The sequence below is a fragment of the Gavialis gangeticus genome, unplaced genomic scaffold (genome assembly GCF_001723915.1).
Source record: "Gavialis gangeticus isolate Ggan-Ray unplaced genomic scaffold, GavGan_comp1, whole genome shotgun sequence".
In the NCBI taxonomy this organism is placed as follows: domain Eukaryota; kingdom Metazoa; phylum Chordata; order Crocodylia; family Gavialidae; genus Gavialis; species Gavialis gangeticus.
Genome location: NW_017728998.1, coordinates 12,044,635 through 12,064,968, shown reverse-complemented (window position 1 = coordinate 12,064,968; position 20,334 = coordinate 12,044,635). Strand labels below are relative to the sequence as shown.

At 42.4% G+C, this 20,334-nt stretch overlaps 1 protein-coding gene across 12 annotated transcripts in view; it reads left to right on the top strand.

Annotated features, from left to right (window-relative positions):
* WWOX (WW domain containing oxidoreductase) overlaps positions 1-20,334 on the top strand; it is a 795,240-nt gene that overhangs the window by 198,886 nt on the left and 576,020 nt on the right. For all 12 annotated transcript variants that reach the window (XM_019505508.1, XM_019505506.1, XM_019505507.1 and 9 more), the window contains 2 exons: positions 7,476-7,661; positions 11,239-11,503. In XM_019505508.1, the coding sequence (XP_019361053.1) occupies positions 7,476-7,661; positions 11,239-11,503 (451 nt within the window). The remainder of the gene's footprint in view (positions 1-7,475; positions 7,662-11,238; positions 11,504-20,334) is intronic.

The following is a 20,334-nucleotide window of genomic DNA, read 5'->3' as shown; positions in this document are numbered from 1 at the left end:
TGATGTTACGATCTTGAAACATCTGTTTCTTCAGGTGTCTGAAGGCTGCACTTGCGCATTTGAGGCGATGTTGGATTTCCCTGTTGATGAGCCAGCGAACAGGGGCAGCAAACAGGATAAGCAGTTTGCAGGCAGTTCACAGGTCAGTTTGCAGGTCATTTTGCCCTCCCCTCTCCCTTTTTGAGGGGAGAGCCTTTTAGCTTGGTGTGAGGAAGCAGGAAAAAAAGGAACCTTTTGGGGCCAACAAGCAGTAAACAGGCCAGCTTCTAAGTGAGTTTGCTAGGGAAGGTGACCTTGGAAAAAGGGCAGTAAGAGAGAAGAGGCAGATGAAGACCCAGGGAAGTAGCTGGAGGATGTCAGAGTGCCAGAGCCACTGCTGCTGCCTCTGTTTGCACCTGTGAGGTTTCCATACAGGCAGGACCACTCACCATGAGACTTCCACCCAGGTCTGGGTTTGGTGCTGTGGGGGCTGCGGCTTGCAGGTTCTTTCCAGTGACGGCCAGATCGGGGGGTGCGTGCATTGTGAGCTGTGCCTCCTGGTGGTGTCTCTCAGGGAACAGGCAAGGGAGCTACAGGAGAAGGTGGTGAAGCTCCAAAACATCCTCTGCCATGAAGACTTCATCGATTTGGTGCTGGAGGAGACCTCCAGGACTGTGGAGGAAGAACTGCTGGAGGCAGTGCTAGAGGAGAAAGAGGACATGGACTCCTGGGAAGGTAGAAGCTGGAAGCTTGTGACCTCTGGCAGCAAATAGAAATCTTCACCTCCACCTGCAGCAGTTTGTCTGGAGAACAGATATGGAGCCCTAGCAACAGAAAGGGAGGAGCATGTTCCATTGGTGGGTGAGGACAGGCGAGGCTTCCCCAAGGTGGGAAAGATCGAGACCGCTGCCGCCAAGAAAAAGTAACAGGTGGTGGTGGTTGGAGACTCACTTCTGCAGGGGACAGAGGGAGCCATCTGCTGACCTGATTTGTTGTCTTGGGAAGTCTGCTGCTTGCCCAGAGCCCAGATCCAAGATGTCATGGAGGGATTACTGAGACTCATCCAGCCCTCTGACTACTCCCCCATGCTGCTTATCCATGTGGGCACCAATGATACTACTAGGGGAGACCCTGAGAGGATCAAAAGTGACTTCAAGGCTCTGGGTGCAAGGGTGAGGGGGTCTGGGGCTCAGGTCATGTTCTCTTCAATCCTTCGGGTCAAGGGAAAGGGCCCAGGCAGGAACAGGTGCATCCTGCAGATCAGTACCTGGCTGTGCAGGTAGTGCTGACAGCAGGGATTTGGCTTCTTCGACCATGGGATGTCCAAGAAAAAGGATTGCTGGAAAGAGATGGGATCTGTCTGATGAAGAGAGGGAAGAGCATCTTTTCAGACAGATGGTCTTTTCGCTAACCTAGTGAGGAGGGCTTTAAACTATGTTTTCCGGGGGATGGAGGCGAAAGCCCTGAAGTAAGCGGGGAAGCAGGAGACCTGGAGGAAGAGCAAGCAGGAGGGGGCAACACGGGAGGTGTTCTCATACTTCTTGAGAAATCAGGGCCATCAACTAGGTACCTCAGGTGCCTGTACACAAAGGCACAGAGCCTGGGAAACAAGCAGGATGAATTGGAAGTCCTCGCACAGTCACGGTGCTATAACACGATTGGAATAACAGAAACGTGGTGGGAGCTCGCGTGGCTGGAGCACCATCATGGATGGGTACAAACTGTTCAGGAAGGACAGGCAAGGGAGACGAGGAGGAGTAAAAGAGCTGTATGATTGCTTAGAGCTCTGGTATGGAACTGGAGATAGGCCTGTTGAGAGTCTCTGGGTTCAGGTTAGTGGGGAGAGCAACAAGGGTGATGTTGTGGCGGGATTAGGTGGATGAGGCTTTCTTCAGACAGTTAGCTGACGTTTTCTGATCACAGGCCCTGGTTCTCATGGGAGACTTCAGTCACCCTGACATCTGCTGGGAGGCAATTCAGAAAGTTTTTGGAGAGCGTTGGGTACAACTTCCTGGTGCAAGGGCTGTAGTGGCCAACTAGGGGCCATGTTCTTCTTGACCTGCTGCTCACAAGCAGAGTTGAATTGGTGGGGAATGTAGTAGTGGATGCAACTTTGGCAGTAGTGGCCACAAGATGATGGAGTTCAGGATTCTGAGGAAAGGAAGGAAGGAGAGCAGCAGAATAAGGACCCTGGACTTCAGAAAAGCAGACTTCAACTTGCTCAGGGAACTCATGGGCAGGATCCCCTGGAAAGCGGGGAGAGAGCAGTCCAGGAGAGCTGGCTGTGCTTTAGAGAATTCCTACTGAGAGCGCAGGAACAAGACTAGCAAATGTGGCAGAAGACCAACTTGCCTTAGCAGGGAACTCTTCAGTAAACTAAATCAGGGGTTCTCAACCTTTTTATGCTGAGGACTGGCAAACCATGAACCGGAAGTGACCATGGACCGCCAAGCCACAGACTGGAAAACTGCAGACCAGCAGTGACTGACATACTGCGGGCAGGCAGCCAACCCTTTGTTATACTCAGTATATAAAGTATGGCTGCTGGTCTGCAGTATGCTGGTCACTTCCAGTCCACGGTTTGCTGGTCCACAGTTTGCCGGTCCGTGGTCACTTTCGGACTGGCAGCCAACCCTCCACGGCCTGGGGTTGGGAACCCCTGAACTAAATCACAAAAAGGAAGCTTATAAGAAGTGGAAACTTGGACAAATAACAAGGTAAGAATGTAAGAGCATTGCTTGCGTGTGTAGGGATGAAGTCAGGAAGGCCAAAGCGAAATTGGAGTTGCAGATATCAAGGGTGACAAGAAGGGTTTCTACAAGCATGTTGGTAGCAAGAGGAGAATTTGGGAAAGTGTGGGGCCCTTAATGAATGGGGGAGGCAACCTTGTGACAGAGGATGCATAAAAGGCTGAAGTGCTCAGTGCCTTCTTTGCCTCAGTTTTTGCAGGCAAAGTAAGCTCCTAGACTACTGCACCAGGCAGCACAATTTGGGGAGGAGGTGAGTAGCCAGCAGTAGTGAAAGAACAGGTTAGGGACTATTTAGAAAAGCTGGACGTGCACGTGTCCATGGGGCTGGATGGGATGCATCTGAGCATGCTGAGGGAGTTGGCTGATGTGGTTGCCGCCCCATTGACCATCATCTTTGAAAACTCACGGTGATTGGGAGAGATCCCAGATGCTTAGAAAAGGGCAAACATGGTGCCCATATTTAAGAAAGGGAAAAAGGAGGATCCAGAGAACTACAGACCAGTCAACCTCACTTCAGTCCCTGGAAAAATCATGAAGCAAGGGATCCATTCCTAAGCACTTGGAGGAGAAGGTGATTAGGAGCAGTCAGCATGGATTCACCAAGGCCAATCAACCTGATTGCCTTCTATGATGAGATGACTGGCTCTGTGGACATGAGGAGACCAGTGGATGTGGTGTACCATGATTTTAGCAAGGCTTTTGGTATGGTCTCCCACAGCATTCCAGCAGGCAAGCTAAGGAACTATGGGCTGGATGAATGGACTGTAAGGTAGATAGAAAACTGGCTGGAGCATTGGGCTCAGAGAGTAGTAATCAGTGGCTCAGTGTCTAGTTGGCAGCCGATATCAAGTGGAGTGCCCTAGGGGTCGGTCTTGGGGCCGCTTTTCTTCAATGTCTTAATCAACGACCTGGAAGATGGCATAGGGTGCACCCTCACCAGGTTTGCAGATAACACCAAGTTGAAGGGAGCAGTCGAGATGCTGGAGGGTAGGGATAGGATTCAGAGTGATGTAGACAAATTGTAGGATTGGGCCAAAAGAAATGTCATGATGTTTAACAAGGGCAAGTGCAAAATCCTATTCTTAGGACAGAACAGTCCCATGTGCTTGTACAGGCTGGGGGCTGACTGGCTGGGCAGCAGCTCTGCGGGAAGGACCTGGGGGTTATAGTGGACATAAAGCTGAATATGAGCCAACAGTGTGCCCTTGTTGCTAAGAAGGCTAACAGAAGACTGGGCTGCATGGGTAGGTGTGCTGCCAGCAGGTCAAGGGAAGTGATTTTTCCTCTCTATTCAGCACTGGTGAGACCACATCTGGAGTGCTGTGTTCAGTTTTGGGGTCCCCAATACAGAAAGGATGTGGACCAATTGGAGAGGGTCCAGCAGAGGGCAACAAAATGCTTGGGTGGCTGGGGGACATGACTTACGAGGAAATACTGAGGGAACTGGGCTTATTTAGTCTAGAGAAGACTGAGAGAGGATTTAATAGCAGCCTTCAACTACCTGAAGAAGGGTTTGAAAGAGGATGGAGCTAGAGACTGTTCTCAGTGGTGACAGGTGACAGAACAAGGAGCAATGGTCTCAAGTTACAGCAAGGGAAATTTAGGTTAGATATTAGGAGAAATGTCCTTACTAGGAGGGGAATAAAACACTGGAACAGGTTACACAGAGAGGTGGTGAAATCTCCCTCCTTTGAGCTTTTTAAGATCCAGCTAGACAGCATCTTGTCTGGGATGATCTGGTTGGGGATGGTCTTGCCTTGAACAGGGGGTTGGGCTAGATGACCTCCCGGGTCCCTTCCAGCCCTAATTTTCTCTGATTCTGTCAGCCTTTTGCGAGAGATGGCTTCTGAGGTATGGGAAATACTCAACTTTCTCCAGTCTCATTGTGAATCTGAATGACTGGAGCTCAGGATTGCTCATTAAGAGCTTGTTGATGGAGGGCTTTCGTCTTCTGAATGTTAAATATCAGTCCCATTTTCTTGTATGCCTTGGTAAAGATGTCGACAATTGCCTGAAGGTCTGCTTCCAAATGAGCACAGACTACAGCATCATCCATGTACTGGAGCTCAGTGATGGAGGTCAGGGTGGTCTTGGTTTTAGTTTGGAGTTGGCTGAGATGAAACAGCTTACCATCCATTCAGCAGTTTAGTTCCCCTCCAACTGGAAGCTTGTTGATGGTTAGATGTAGCATTGTGGTAAGGAATATCAAGAAGTGTTGGAGTGATGATGCAGGCTTACTTAACTCCCATCTTAATGTCTAAAGGATTTGTGATAGATCTGTTACTGACAACCATCACTTGCATGTCATCATGGAGCCGGCAAAGAATGGTGATGCATTTTGGTGGGCATCCATACTTCAGAAGTATACTCTATAGTGCTTTTCGGTTGATAGAGTTGAAGGCTTTTGTGAGGTCAAAAAAGGGCATGTAGAGGTTTATGAGGTTTATGTTATTCCTGGCATTAATCCCACAGCTGGAGAGCAATGAAGATCATGTCAGTTGTGCCTTTTGACATCCTGAACTCACCACACTGAGATTCCAAGAACTTGTCATACAATTTCCTATTCAAATCCATTTATGCTGAAATTTAATGGTATATAAAAATTATCTTTTTTTTTTTTTTATGTCAATGATAGTGCTCTCAGTATTGTCATTTTTAGCTAATTTCTGTCTCTCAATTCCAACAAAATGCCTGGGAACTTCAGATGTGTGTAAAGGAGTCAGCTGCTTGCTTGTTTGAGTCTGTTGAAAATCTTACCCTTCCAGAATGTCTTCTGTAGATGCCCTGTAGTACTGGGATTTGTGTGGCCTGGGTGCTCCTGGCTTGGAACCGTCTAAGAAAGTGATGATCCTTGATTGTGCACCCAGTGTCATATGTAGTAGACAAGGCGGTGTGGCTATAGACATTTTATTCCTAGACAGTGGTACTTGAAAACAGCAAATTTTTGTCTTCCATTTCCTACTGCTTATGTTTCCTTTGCTCCATTTTAAATTATACTCTTTTGCTGTTTAGGAATCTGTTAGGTTTATAATAAATTAGGGTCATATTGAGATGTTTAAAAAATTGGTTTTGCTATCAAGCGTAGCCATTTGTTGGTCATATACCTAACAGGGCTGACACTAGTGTAGAAAATGCATTTTGTAAGATGCATTTTTGTTCTTAATTGTCCATAATGCCCCTTCATTTTGTGCGCTGAAATACAGTGAAGGGCACTTGCTTGGTGACTGCTTGGCTTGTGCGACCTTTGCTCTTTGGGTGTATCAGGGCCAAGAATGTAGGGTTAAACTCCTACTGTTACAGGAATTGTCTCTTGCAGACTCAGCCTGTCAAATTTGACCTTTCAAGCTCAAAGACATCCCTGCTGAGATCTGCTATATCAGATTCTAAGTCTGTTAAGCTGTCCAAAAACAGAGCTAAATCCACTGGTGCCAAGATTTCTTCAATGACAAAGACAGTCAAGTAAAACCTCGATTGGGTCAAGTTTTACTTGGTAGGAAGACACCGAGCCCTTTGCCCCCTCACATGCAGAAACGGAAGGAAGCAGGGTAATTGTCCTTGTTCTACCTGTTTGGTTTAAAAAAGTGCGAGATGCATAGCACACCAAGTGCAAAATAAAGGAGCCTTTTTATGGTTAAGGCCAGGGATGAACAGGTTTTGTGACTGTTATTGACTCTAGTCTTGACTGTATGCTCGGAACCAGTGATCTCAATGGATCTGCAGGGAGGCGGAGATGACCTTCTCCCCTTTCCCAGTTTAGAATAGATGGATTCTGCCTTGACAAGGAGACCCTAGAACCAGGGGTTTTCGTCTCCAAAATCCTTCAAAGTGCCCTCTCCATTTGAGGGGCCAGGTGATGTAGTCTAAGGAGAGTCTCTGTCTCAAGGGTCTCATGTAAGGCTGTGGTAATTTTCCCACCAGAGGACAGAGTTTCCCAGATTTAATGCTTCAGGAGTTATTTAGGTTATTCTTTTTCCATCCTGATCCCCTCCCAACTGATTTTCTTTTAAGCACTGTTCGTACGGTGTTGTTCTTATCCCAGTTTCGTCCACAGACATGGGTGTTTTGATCTCTTTCAATAACTGTCTATCAAGTTTCCTTATATTTCCCAGCTGCGATGAATTGATATGTCCAATATTTAAGAAACAGATGGGAAGTGGATCTTTTGTGGGATGAGATTCCTTCCCAGTAAGGAGAAGAAACCTTCTGTTATGTCGATGCTAAGGAAAAGGTCTCTTTCCAATACAATGCCATTCCGATCCCGGCACTGTTGCATCCTGTTCCTAATCACTGAATGAACTGCCAACCTTTCCTGAAGTATTTGTGCCAGAATTACCTCTGAAGCTCTGAACTTTCCCATATGTGTACCCCTGTTTCTTGGGGTGTTCAATGACATCTGAAGGCATGGAGAGGAGCTATGGTGATTACATGCCAGTCTACATGCCCGCTCAGTCAGACCTGCACATGCGTGTCAGTCACCCATCCAGGCATTACGGATGTTTTGAGCATCAAAATCTTCTGTGCTGATGAGGTTTTCGCCGCAATAGTATGGCTCTGGAGATGCAAAGAATGTGGGCTCTAGTTGTTGAGAAGCTACTTTTGGTTGTTATTTTTGCCTTTTTTCCTGGTGAGGTGTTGCCCTGATGAGGTGGAGCCTCCAATTCCAAAAATAGAACATTTTATTACACTTACTATATTCAACTGTCTTACTTTTTTTTTTAATGCCATCCTATCTTTCTGATTATTCAGGCCCCTTCACATCCTGATCTGCAATGCTGCTGTTTTTGCTCTCCCATGGTCTATGACAGAGGATGACTTGGAGTCCACCTTTCAGGTGAATTATTTGGGGAATTTTTACCTTGTCCAGCTCCTTCAAGATGTCCTGTGTCGCTCGTCTCCTGCAAGAGTTGTGATGGTTTCATCAGAATCACACAGGTTGGTTCAAGTCGCACAGTATGGTTTATTGTTTAGCTCCCTTTCTAAAATCGGACGGTCACTAGGGTGGAAATACAAACCTTTTAATACACAAAAGGCCTGGCTTTACAACACTGGCTCATGCCTGAGAAATCTTACTGAAAGGATTGCTCTTATTTATGAATGCTGGAGGATCTGGCTATAACATACAAGTTTCATAATATTGGGTAGTATTTTTTTGGCCACTCTTTGTACGAATGCAGATTTTTCACTGCACTTCAGGCCACTGATTGATTTTGCTAGGAGATGGAATAATAATTGATTAAATCAGAATGGCGTGACCTTTATTGATTTGTCATTCAACAACTTCAACATCTTACCAAGAAGAATGTGTGGTTATTCTAACAGGAGAAACAATGCAATTAAAGACTGCTAGATGAAATCCAATTGTTTTATAATGAGAAGTTAGGGAATTCAATGCAGACATTAGGTATATAATTGTAGGAAGGGAAGTACTGTAGTTAATACATATTAGAGATCTGGCTATGCCTCTTTTGGTTAAAATTTCAATTAAAATATCAGACAACACTTTTTCCTATCAGCAGTTGGAGTTTAGTTGGCCAAAAGCATGATGCTCAATTTTATATTACTCTGGCTATTTCTGCAGCTTGTTTTGGAGCTGTGTTAAAAACTGAAAAGAAAGAAGAGGGGGGTTTTGGTTTTTAGTAATTACCCAGAATAAGATGTAGCATCCAGTGCTTTCTGGCCCCAACCACCTTTCTGATTTCTGGATGTGCAGAGATTGCAGGATTGGGCCATGAAGGCCAGTGTTACTAACATTACTGTTGATTTTGATTTCACTTTTCTGGTGCTGCCTATAACAGCTTTAGCAAAGCCAAAAGAAAAAAATGTGCAAGTACTTTTTTTTGATTTCTGAAATGTTTTAGTGACCCAGAATGAAGCTTATTTTTTTTAATCATGTTTCCATAAAATGTAACCCTTGGGACCTGGTAGAGAGAAGACCAGCCAAGGGTCAGGCTGAACCCTTTATCACTTCCAAACACAGGGCCTTATGGTATAAATGACACACTGCAGATAGATTTACTTTTACCATTTTAAATTTATGATGGCTGAAATGAAAGGAAGCAATAGAAAACGCCAGTAATAATCCTCCCTGGTGTTAAAAGACATGAAACATCTAGTAATTAGGTGGTAACAAAATCTGGACATCCTTATCTTTGCAAATCACACCAGGTTTGTTAAAGCAAGTAGCAGAGTTCTGGTAGGAGTGAGGAAGGCTACTGTGGGGCAGGCAGGATAGCTCTAGAAATAAATCTGCCAACTTCAATCACTTGCCAGATGTGGAGGGCACAATGGGATATGTATAAATGAGCTGTTATTTAATGGGCGATTATGTTGAATTGTCAGCTGCTTGTTTCCCTTTGTAAGTTTGTATCTCAAACAGTATTTTAAATGACATCTTTGTTTCCCCCCCACCCTTAATAGCTGTGCATAACTGGAGCTTATATCTTTGCATTTCTTTATCTTTCTTTTGAAAAAACAGATTTTTTTTTTAAGTGCTCATTGCTAACTCAGTAAGATCCACAGAGGTTTATGGAAGCCCATCAAAAATTGAGTAACAGTGAATGACTGAATATAACAACTAATGCAATCTATTGCTTTTCCGTTTTTAGGAGTTTATTTCTCGTCCCTTAAATCATATTTGAACATTTAAAATGGCCATTTAAATGGCTTTTTTTTCTGGCAGTTCAATAGCAATAAACTTCTGCAGAGAGCTAGTTTAGACAGTAGATCTTATTATGTGGTAGTACTTTTCGACCTACTTGAGAACTCTGAGCCTTAAACCACGTTGTAAAACAGAAGTGTTGGTATCTAATTACTTCCATAAACCTTGGCTGATTCTTTTCACTGGAGTCAAGCCCCCTGTTAGGGGAAAAATAAAGTTCTGTGTTTGTAGAAAATACTATACTCAACTGCTCCAAGGCAACATATTTATTTGCCTCCCTGCTTCTTCCTCTGCATTGGTTTAACTGGATTCAATGCAAATGAATCTGGTTAAAATTAAGTGTATGGGTAATTTAAGTGCACCATATTAAAATGTGAATAGTAAATAGGTTGAATTTCCTCTTGTCTTAATTTCTATGCAATTAACTTGATAGTACATGGAAGCCAGTGAGAGCTGCCAACATGAGTAAGACTGGTTCACTTAAGTAGGGGTGGTATTGGGTTCATAATATGCCACTGCACACAGCCTGATTTCAAAATTATATTTTTCTTGTAGACAGTGTCTCATGATCTGATTTGGCTACAGTCATTTATGTTTATTCCTGGAGTAGTCTTGAAAGAGGCATTTTATTTCTGAGACCAAGCCAGGTCCTGATTCTTCAAGGCCCTAATCACCCTGGAGACATTTTAGCTGTGTGTATTGCTATTTTTGCCCCTGATTGAAGTGACTAGTTAATCAAGTTATTGGGGCAGGAGATTCTACAATTTAGGCAACCTGTTTTGCACTACAGTTTTGTTTAGGGTTTTTTTTTTTCCTGCTCCCCAGCTTATGCTAAAAGCTCTAAATATTAAAAGAAAGTTCGTTAAATCTTTTTTGGTTTTAGTGGATCTCCTCTGTATAACGTCGTTTTGTAACAAAGTGATTTAATTTATTTCTCAGCACTAATGTATACTGTTAATTTAATAAGCCAACATTGTAAGGATGCTAAGATGACTATCTAGAAAATTCCTTTTCTTCATGTAAATGCCTTGAGTACATTCACTACTTTGTTATTAAAAAAAGAAAAGAAAGAAAGAAACAAACAGCTGGTGTTTAATGACTCTGTCAGACCCAATTAAAAAACATCAACTAGTTACTTTGATTTGTGTTCAGCCATGCCATGGGTGTACTTAAAAACATTATACTCTGCCAGAACTCATTTTGGCTTTGTTTACATTTATCTTTTAAACATATAAGACTATTGATGGCAAGTTACCAAGGTTATAACCCCTTTATATTCATCAATTTTTAATCTAAAAAAGAGTCTAAGAGGCAGCAAGACTCATCCATAGTTACTTGAACACTTGCATGAAAATATGCAATGCTTGAGTATTTGGTAAAAATAAATGTGGGAGATGGGTGGAGGAGGATGGCTAAGAATACACATTACACTGTTTCTAAAAACAGAAATCCTTCATTCTGAATTATTTAAATGTAAGTTAATTGTGCTTGTATGAGTTTCCAAAACAAAGCAAACTTAAAAATAACTCTCTCTGTTGCCATGTGTAAAACAAAAAAAAAAGGCAGTTCATAGTTTTTAAATGATCAGAAAAACCTGTGTTTATTTCTACTTTTGGTGTGTTAAATCTATCCTATCATTTCCTTTTTTTTCCTTCATTTTTTGTGTACCTTAAGCAATGTCCGGTACATCTGAAGGAACTGCAAAATAGGGGGGTTTTTTGTGTAAATCAGGCGCTAAATTTTAATTCCTATCTGGAGCAGCACAACCCGAAGTGAGTTGAGCGGAGTTGCAGTTTTAAATGAGATCAGAGTTTGGTCCGTAGTGTCTAAGGTATGTTTACTGTTTTTTAGATTTACAGACATAAAAGACTCCTCAGGAAAACTTGACTTCAGCCTGCTTTCTCCATCTAAGAAAGAGTACTGGGCTATGCTGGCGTACAACCGTTCCAAGCTTTGCAATATACTCTTCTCCAATGAGCTAAACCGACGCCTTTCTCCCCACGGGGTGACATCTAATGCAGTGCATCCTGGAACTATGATGTACTCGTCCCTCCATCGCAACTGGTGGGTGTATACCCTGTTGTTTACCTTGGCTCGGCCTTTCACCAAATCCATGGTAAGCGACTGATCTGCAGCATTTTACACATCCTCAGTTTTCAGATCCTGGGAGTGAAGCTACAAAACCCCCAGATGTACATATTTGCTTTAACCTTTTGCCCCTCACGACTACAACTGTATTTTTAATGACGATCGCACTGTCAGGCCCGCGAGCACTCTAAGAAAGGCTCCTCAAGCCATTTCAGATTAGCCTTGTCTGTCTAATGTAAACACGCTGTGTTGGAATGCAGGGTTTTTATTTGCTCTGGTAAAGGGAATTGCATCTGGTAGGGCCTGGGGTTGATGTTGTGATTTGGTTTATGTTTAAAGCATTTAACAAGTTGTCTTGAAATTTTTAATTGTTTTTGCTCAACCATTTTTCATCTAAATAGAGAGGTAGGTAAATGCCTTGGTTAGAGAACCATGCTAATGGGATTATTGATGACTGAGGAAGATGCTTTCAAGATGCTTCTGCAGGTTTATAACTTTTTGCTCTCTTTCCATTATTTGTAAGCCCAAAGATAATTGCTTCCTTAGGTGGGTTTTTTTTTCTTAGTCTGTTCTGTTTTTTTGTTTATGATCTTTTGAGGGATTTCAAGCGGTCATTTTTAAATAGCGAAGCATGAAAGCAAACTACCGATTCTTAAAAATGTTTCAAATGCTGCTTTTTTGCTTTGGGAGAAAAACCAAACAAGCTTGAATTTCAAATGGGAAGCATTGCTCAGTGAAGGGGAGCTGCATGGATGTGTTGGAAGAGTCTTGTTGATGACACATTTATAAATGCCTGACAACTGTGTTCTACAAATGGCAGTGCGACATGAATTCATCTGTCTGACGCTCTGGATGCTCAAAACCATAATATTTTATAGCTCTTTCAGGAGCAGCCTGCCTCAAACATCATCAGATCATAATTTAAAAGGACAGGTGTGCCATTTGCAAACAATAGTATTCAAATAGGATAGTAAGTGGTGAGAAATCTAGTTGTAACCCTGCCAGGATTATGAGTTAGCCAACAGTACCCCATGGCTTCAGTGGATTCTAAATGAGGCATTAAAACGCGTTGCCCTACTGCCCAGTTTCTTACCTTGTACCATTTCCAGAAAGTAATGTTGTCTTTCCACCGAACACCAGATTGGGCCCATTATGCAAAGAAGATTGACCTAGTCCTTTCGTAACTACTACTAGCATCCTTCATTATCTAAGACTTTGCACTACTGACAAGCAGAGGGGTGTTACCCCTATCTTCTTCTAACCCCTGACCTGATTTATTTATAAACTGTCCACATTGGTTTGCTGGACTTGGGATGACTTTTACTTTGCTGAGAACTGGTTGCCTTTTAACCTTATTGACTGTTTCTCATCACCTACGCACTGAGAGAGACTGACATTCCCAAAGGAAAAATATGCCTCTCCATTTTCTGCAACTACGCATCAGGGTTGTGGAGAAAGGGAATCCAGACCTATGCAGAGCCAATCCTGCTTTGGCGGTTGGTTCAGTCCATCTCACCGTGGACTTGGTGATTGATGCCAGCGGTAGTGGGGTTACACAACTCATTGTCACTTTGAGCCAGCGATCTGGACAAAATGAATTGTTTTCGTTTGAGAAGGAGCAGGGAAGGAATTGATGGGAGTGGAGTATCCATCTCCGAGTAGCTCAGTCAATAACAAGACCCCCAGTAGCTGGTCAGATTAATGTCTGAAGTGTGCAGTTAGCTACAGGAAAGGGGCCTGATATATATTCACTTAAACTAGTTTCACACTGGTGTATTTAAAAAAAAAAAAAGGGACTTAATTTTAATTTACATCAATACAAGAAAGTGGCTCAGGCCTCGGGTGTTCAAAAGTCTGAAAGTGGCCCAGAGGCCAAAGCTCTAGTCTTTTCCAACAAAAGAGACAGATTTTCAGTGATGCCTTATTCCATCCTCCGTCTATGAGAGAGAAGTTGTACATGCTCTTGCTTCCATAGTTTGATGCATTAGCAATGACGTGGGCAGTCTGACTAATCTTAACACCTCTGTAGGTTGCAGAATTCATATGTACAAAAGACACACGTGCCAGTTTGGTCAGTATGCGAACTGTTGAGGTGGTTGAGCTTTGGTGCGTGACCTGAGCAGCTGTTGAGGCATGCTTCAGTCATGCATGCGGTGGTCAGTACAATAAATGTGTGCCCTATGAAGGCCAGAGTTTGTAGGACAGACTGTGAGCTTCTCTTCGGGTAGGATAAAATGTTCTCCTTATCTGAACTGATAGGAATGTGGTAGGTCCGTCAGTGAGTAATGCTATTGTTGAAGTAAAAATGATACAGGTTGTGGTACCTAATTTAAATATCTCAGCTTTGCTTACTTGGATGCAAATGAGACTTTTGTATCTGTTTAGTTTTATAGTTCAGGTAAGCTCACCGTCCTGTATTTGAATTAATTAGGGATTTTTTATAAATTTTTCTTTTGCTGTACTCATTAGCCTTCTATGATGGTGCTGATTTGTTTCTGGTGTTCAGGCAGAAAGGATCAGCGATCCTCAAAGCAACGGGAATTACTGGACTCCGTTGTTTATGAAGGTTGGCTTGGAGTGAGTGCAGACAATTAAGGTGATATGATGATGAGCATGGGTGAATGTATAGTATATAATGTGACAAATACTGCCCTTATCCTCCCAAGTGCCTCTACCACATGAATAAGTTGGGCTAAAAGCTGAGAGAACTTGCTAGAAACAGGCATCCCTTCTCGAGCATGCAGGCCACCTATGCCCTATCCTCCATATTTTCCTAGTAAATTGCTTTAGAGGTCAGATGAGTTTACGGTTAGGATGCCAAATTTCTTTCTTAGAGTTTAGTTGGCACAGGTGTGAATTGTATGATTGTAGTTTGTTAGAAAACCGTACCCTGCCTAACACACAGAGCCCCTGGTTAATGATTAGGGCCTTTCTATCCTAATATGCTGCACATCGTTAATATTCAAGTTTTGCTTTTTGTTTCACAAGACAGACAGTGTCGTAGGGAAGCACTGAGAATATGGTGGATGATATACTGTAGGCTTCATTATTGCAACTTTTTGGTCAGTTATGAAGCTTCTGATTCAGAAGAGAATCAGAAGATTCATTCTTTCTCTCTCTCTCTCTCTCTCTAATATTTTACATCTTGTGTATCCACAATAATATACTTCCTCCAAATTGCTAAATCAGTTACTGCTTATTACTGAGAGTATTAATTTTTGTCACATTTGTTTTTTGCAGTAATTATATCCTAATGGAATTTATTAAATTATGATCCCTTTAAATTACAGTTGTTAGAAATTACATTTGCGTCTTAGCAAGTTGATTATTTAGTTTCACTTCCAAAGAGTGGGTGAGGTTATATGCTCTGGTTTTGAAAAAAATCCTAGTAGCTCAGTTCGTAAACGTTGAATAGCTCCAGTCTGAATGAGAGGGCGTAGTGCTGTCTTCAGAGATGCATGCTACTGCCTACAGAGAATTTCCATTTCTGGGAGAGGTCATGCAGCCTCTGGCATGTGGCACTTAGAAGTCTCTGCATGACAGAATCACTGCTAGGAAACGCTGCCTGTAGCCCTCTAGTTCTAGCTGATTCCCTGAAGCATTGAGGAGCACTGTTCTAAAATCACCCCTTTTTTAAATTTGCCATTACTTGCTGTGACTACAGTGACTTCAGTTTACAATAATTAGGATACTTGTCAAGGAACCAGGCTATTCGAAATACATGTTCAAGGAATGGTGTTGCGGACAGTTAGTTTTACAATTTGGACACTCTTATTCTTAAGTAACTTTCTTGGGCTGAATTTCTCTTAGACAAGCTAGGCTTTTAGATATGTATTTTTAATTGTTGCTTTAAATGGATTACCATGTTAAAAGAAATGCAACTCCATCCCATCCATGTCTTAAGGTTTCTCACCATATAGTAATGTCTGACGCATCAGTGCTGAACATAGCCACTCCTTCTAGTCAATGACATGAAAGTTTCAGGTCTGCTGCTGCTGCAACTTATTTGTATGGTGACTCTAGCAGACATTATACTACTTAGACAAGTGGAAACTGAACTGAATGTTCTGCCTTCCTCAAACTCCTACATGTTTTGAAAAAAAGAAGCCAACATATGGATTTAAAACATATGGAGTTATAAGACACTTCAAGTGTGTTATATGTGGTAGGTAGCACTAGTAGTAAGTTTCATAGTTGGTAGGGTTGGAAGGGACCTGAGCAGATCATCAGGTCCCATTTAGTACTTCCATTATTGTAACAATCAGAAGCTGTAATTAGGACCAGGTCTTTATAGATTTATATAAATGTCAAGTAAAATAGCAAAAAGTAGTATTGGCAATGAAGAGCTTATGTTCTGCTTGAAGGCAAACTGCATCAGGTAGGTATTAAGGACAAATGGGAAGATTGGAAGAAGGACTCAGAGGCATCAGTACGTCAGAGCTTGTACAGGCCCAGCTGGCTTGATAGAAGTCGGTAAGAAGGAAAAGAAATATGCATGGTATAACTATGTAGTCCCTGGTGTTTTTAATGTTAATGTGCATTCAAAATTCCTGACTTGTTGCTAGATTCATATACAATTAAAATTGAATAAATTTATCAAAAGATTTTATTTCTGATACAAAACAGATTTACTAGCACCTCTACCATATGATCTTGTCAGCGTACAGTGGCATATAAAATTAGAAGCAGAGTGCTATTATCACACACTTGCGATAGTCTTACATAGAACCAAATATTTTTGTTGGCAGGTAAGAGCAGAAAGAATATCATGTGTTAGTGTAGCAAGAGCTTAACAGATGTTACAGTGAACTAAATTTTTAAATCCTTTTACATTAAAAAATGGCTAGCGTTTGTAGAAGTTCTGAGACTATTGGGTTACGTTTCCTGTTGCAGCGCAAAGCCAGCCATTGTACTATAGTTTTAACAGATGTGCTACTCCCTTCTTAATGGATGGGAGTAAAATGTTGTTTCTGTAGCAGAGTTATAAATTATACCTCGCAAAGCATGAGATGTCACTCTCAACCTCAGCTAACCATAGCAGGGTAATTCTGCCCTTGAATAACCTGCTGTACAAAGACTTATAGTTTAAAATTTCTAAAGGGGCAGATAAATGTATATCTGCTTTTTGTTGTAAAATATGAAGATTTTACAAGTGGCATTTCTTGCTTGAAACGTGTTCCAGAGAAATGGGAGGAGTACCTTTTTAAGACCATAGGCCTCATTTGCTGAATGTCGGTATTAAACTATCGTTTAGGAACTGGCGACTTCGTTTTATTTCTGATAGCTGTATACATTATTAGAAAATACGTGAGAAGAAAATATTAAAATCTGCGTCCATAGTGCTCAGCTGCCATAACTCTTTCTCTGGGCTAAAATTTACGATGGTCAACTTTCATGTGATGATTTGAGTTGCTTTCTGAAGCCCTCTTCTGCTGCAGTCTTAGTGTTCTTAGGCGTTGTTTTGTCCTCCAACATTTCTGCCTGCTTTTGACAGAAGTTAACATGAACCTTAAAGCACTTTTAAAAAAACCAGAGAGACTGGGATAACCCCAGTAATTCGAGCCAGTATTCTCTCTAAGTAAACAGATTTTGAAGTCCAGAGATCTGTGTGGGCTGCTGCTGAGTTCATGTTGGCTTTCATAATTTACGGCACAATTGAAGCCAAATTCTACCCTCAGCTATGCACCTAGAACTTCAAGACTAATCGGTGGGAGGGGTGTTTGTCCACGCGTGCATGTGTCTTTCAGGTGTACGTATGTTCTATATGCAGCCATCTTATTGTTAAGATAAATGCAAAAAATGTAAGTGCAAGCCAGAGCTCAACATTTAGTTATAGTCTACATCTTATCTGCTCTAGAGTACTTGTTATATCCTCTGTTCCAGAAAGATGATGACCGTGTAACCCTACTAAATGCACCTATAAGCTGAGCATTAATGGCTAGCCAGCATGCAGGGCTTAAGCTGTAAGAAGTGAAGAAAGAGATTTGAGGGTCTGTTCTGGTGTTTAATAAGAAGTAAAGGGAGATCAGAAATCAGTTGTCATTCCACAAGCATGGAGGCATAATTTCTCTCTCTCTTTATAATTCTGGATGTGATCTGGTAAGGAACCAGAATAAAATAAGCTGAGACAAATCCATGTTTACTTGGTATTTTAATCATACTTTAGTAGAACTTACTTAAAATTGGGGTTTGCTTCTTGTTGACTGTAATGGGAAAGAAGTTGTTTGATCACCTGCTTTTTCTGATTACTTGTTGGATGGACACATGAAGATGCTGTTTGTGAAGTAGTTGGAAACATCCACAGCCAAGAAGTTAAAACTTCAGATAAATAATACTTAATGACTTAATGTACATGCAGTCCGCTAAGGGTAGAGCAGTATTTCTTTACACGTAGTTTGAGAGGTAATTTTCTGCTTTCCTATTAATAAAAAAGTAGCCACAGTAAATGGGTAGAAGTACATTTTTCTCCCCATCACTCTCTTCACTCTTCTTCATGAGAGCAGAGAGCTACGAGATGGGCAGAAGCAGTGAAGTTACACTGCACGCAAGTGCAAGGGTAGATTTTAAATATCCCTCCTGAGTGTCATGCGCTACTTTAGAGGTAATCTTCACTGAATAAAGTATGTAGCATTTATGTAGCAAAGTATGTAATGTTTGCGGGCAATGTGGGCATTGACTCCTCCACTATTCTTGCTTATGGAAGCGAGCATGGCATCCATAGAAGCTACTGCAACGCAGAAATTTCAGTAGCTGTTGTGAGGTGGCTCTGCTACGTTTTATGACCTTGGGGAAAAAGGAAAGAGCTTCCTTCCCCCCTTCCCTCCCTCATCAGATCCTGGTGCAACTCTAAAATGCCTACCCCTACTGCTTGGGGGTTTTGCTGGTGGACAGTGTTTGGCTCTTAATGATTTATAAATTAAGTAATTACATTCTAGCTTGAAACTGAATAGAATATTTTCAATTTTCCAGCCTGGAAGTCTCCTTGGATTAGAAAGTTATATATAATTTGTGGAATGGTTGCATGCAATTCAGTAACTTTTCATAAAAAGGTTTGAATTTCCCACAAATGCACACAATGTGTGCAACTTCACAGGCTGCCTTGTGCAATCCAAAAAGTCTGCTTGCTTACTCTGTTGTCTCCTGTTTGTCTGAGATCTGGAGAAAACTGGCCTCACAGTTGTTAATTAACACAAAGGAGCTGAACCTTCTGTTTTAGAAACTGCAGAAAGTCAGGGTATATTAAGTTGTTTTTTATTTCTCTTGATTCAGGTTTTAAATCATCCAGAAATAAAGCTCCTGACTGCACACTAGGAGGGGAAAACAAAAGATTCTGTGGGCTTTAGATGTATTGCAAATGAAATAATGAGCATTTAACAAAGGTTTGAAAAGTAATTTTGTATTTACGCTTCCTCTGTTATGATTACACTGTAATTTCTCTTGTTTGCAATTCCCAGGCTCCACAGCTAGGGATAGACATTCAAAAAGCCTGAGCCTGAATTGATTAAATCTTGCAGGTTAGTCTAATCTGCCTAGATTGAATCAGTTTGCAACTGACAGGCATTCCCTCGGGACTGAGGAAATGCAGGCACATCCCTGCAGTGGCTCAGGTTAGAAGCTGGGGGGCACCAGAGCAGCCCTGTCTTTCCTTCCGGAGTGCTGAGCTGGCGGGGAGAGGGGTGTAGCCAGGCCCTGGCAGGATCCTCTGATTAAGCTGGGTTTTAAACCCTCACCCTGCCTGCACCGTCCCAGGCTTTTCCCTGTTCTCTGCTCAAGGGGCAGGCGCCTTGCTAGACCCTAGTCCTGGCCTACCACTCTGAGGCAAAGGGAGGAGGGGTGCAGTGCATGCATCTGTTGATGATCCTGAGTTTTTCAGTCTCCCTCTCCCTGCTTCTTCATACTGTCTGCAGCAAACCTGACAGACTAGGGAGTCAGCACGGGGATGATAGCACAGTGTTTAGCAGCCCATCAACAAAACAAAAGCCTCTCTCATTAATTCAAGCTCTTGTTAAATAGCTTTTTCCAAGGAAGGAAGGAAGGGACATTGCTAGCAGACCTGTTGATTAGCTCCAGAAAGCCCTAAGTGGACACTGTTCTGTCTGCCTGTCCCAGTGAAATTGGACACACACACACACCCCCTCCCTCCTTCCCTCCCTCCCTCTCAGTATTAGCTAGCATATCATGTGCCTGGGGTCTGTGCTGTAGGAGATGGGAGGGAGGAAGGGGGGATCGCAGCAAGGGAAGCCAGGCAGACACTGCTGTGCCTGCAGTTTCCGCCGGAGCTCTAGCTAGGGAGCAGAGGAATGGGGCCAACCCTGTTCTCTGAAGCAGACAGCACAGCCCAGGTCTACAAAGCATCTGGGATGCTGGGGGACTCTGGTTTAATTTAAACCAGGAAGAGTTCTGAGACAGACGTTGCATAAACCGTTTTGAGCCAATCAGTTCAGTCTGATACTGCATTCAACCAGATTTATTGTAAACCAGTTTCAGCCATTTTGAAACTGGTTTATGTGCACAGAACTTATGTTCTGTTACAGGCTTAACCAGTTTCTGATCACTTAAACTGTAATGTCTGTCCATAGCCCACATCTTGTCTCTATTTGTTTATCTTATTTTTTTCTCTATAATACTTACGTTGTTCTTTTCGGTTACATGCAGACATTACACTTAGATCGACTTAACTAGTTAGTTTGATTTCAATGCCACTCTGTACATATGTTCAGGGGTGTTAGATCAGATAAAAAATGGCTGGACGAATCTAAATTATTTCATCTGAGGAGGTGCACTAAGTTAGATAGAGCATGGGTTAGCCCTATCTGCCAAACATCTATACGCATTTAGAGTGTGGCCCCAGGGCTGAGA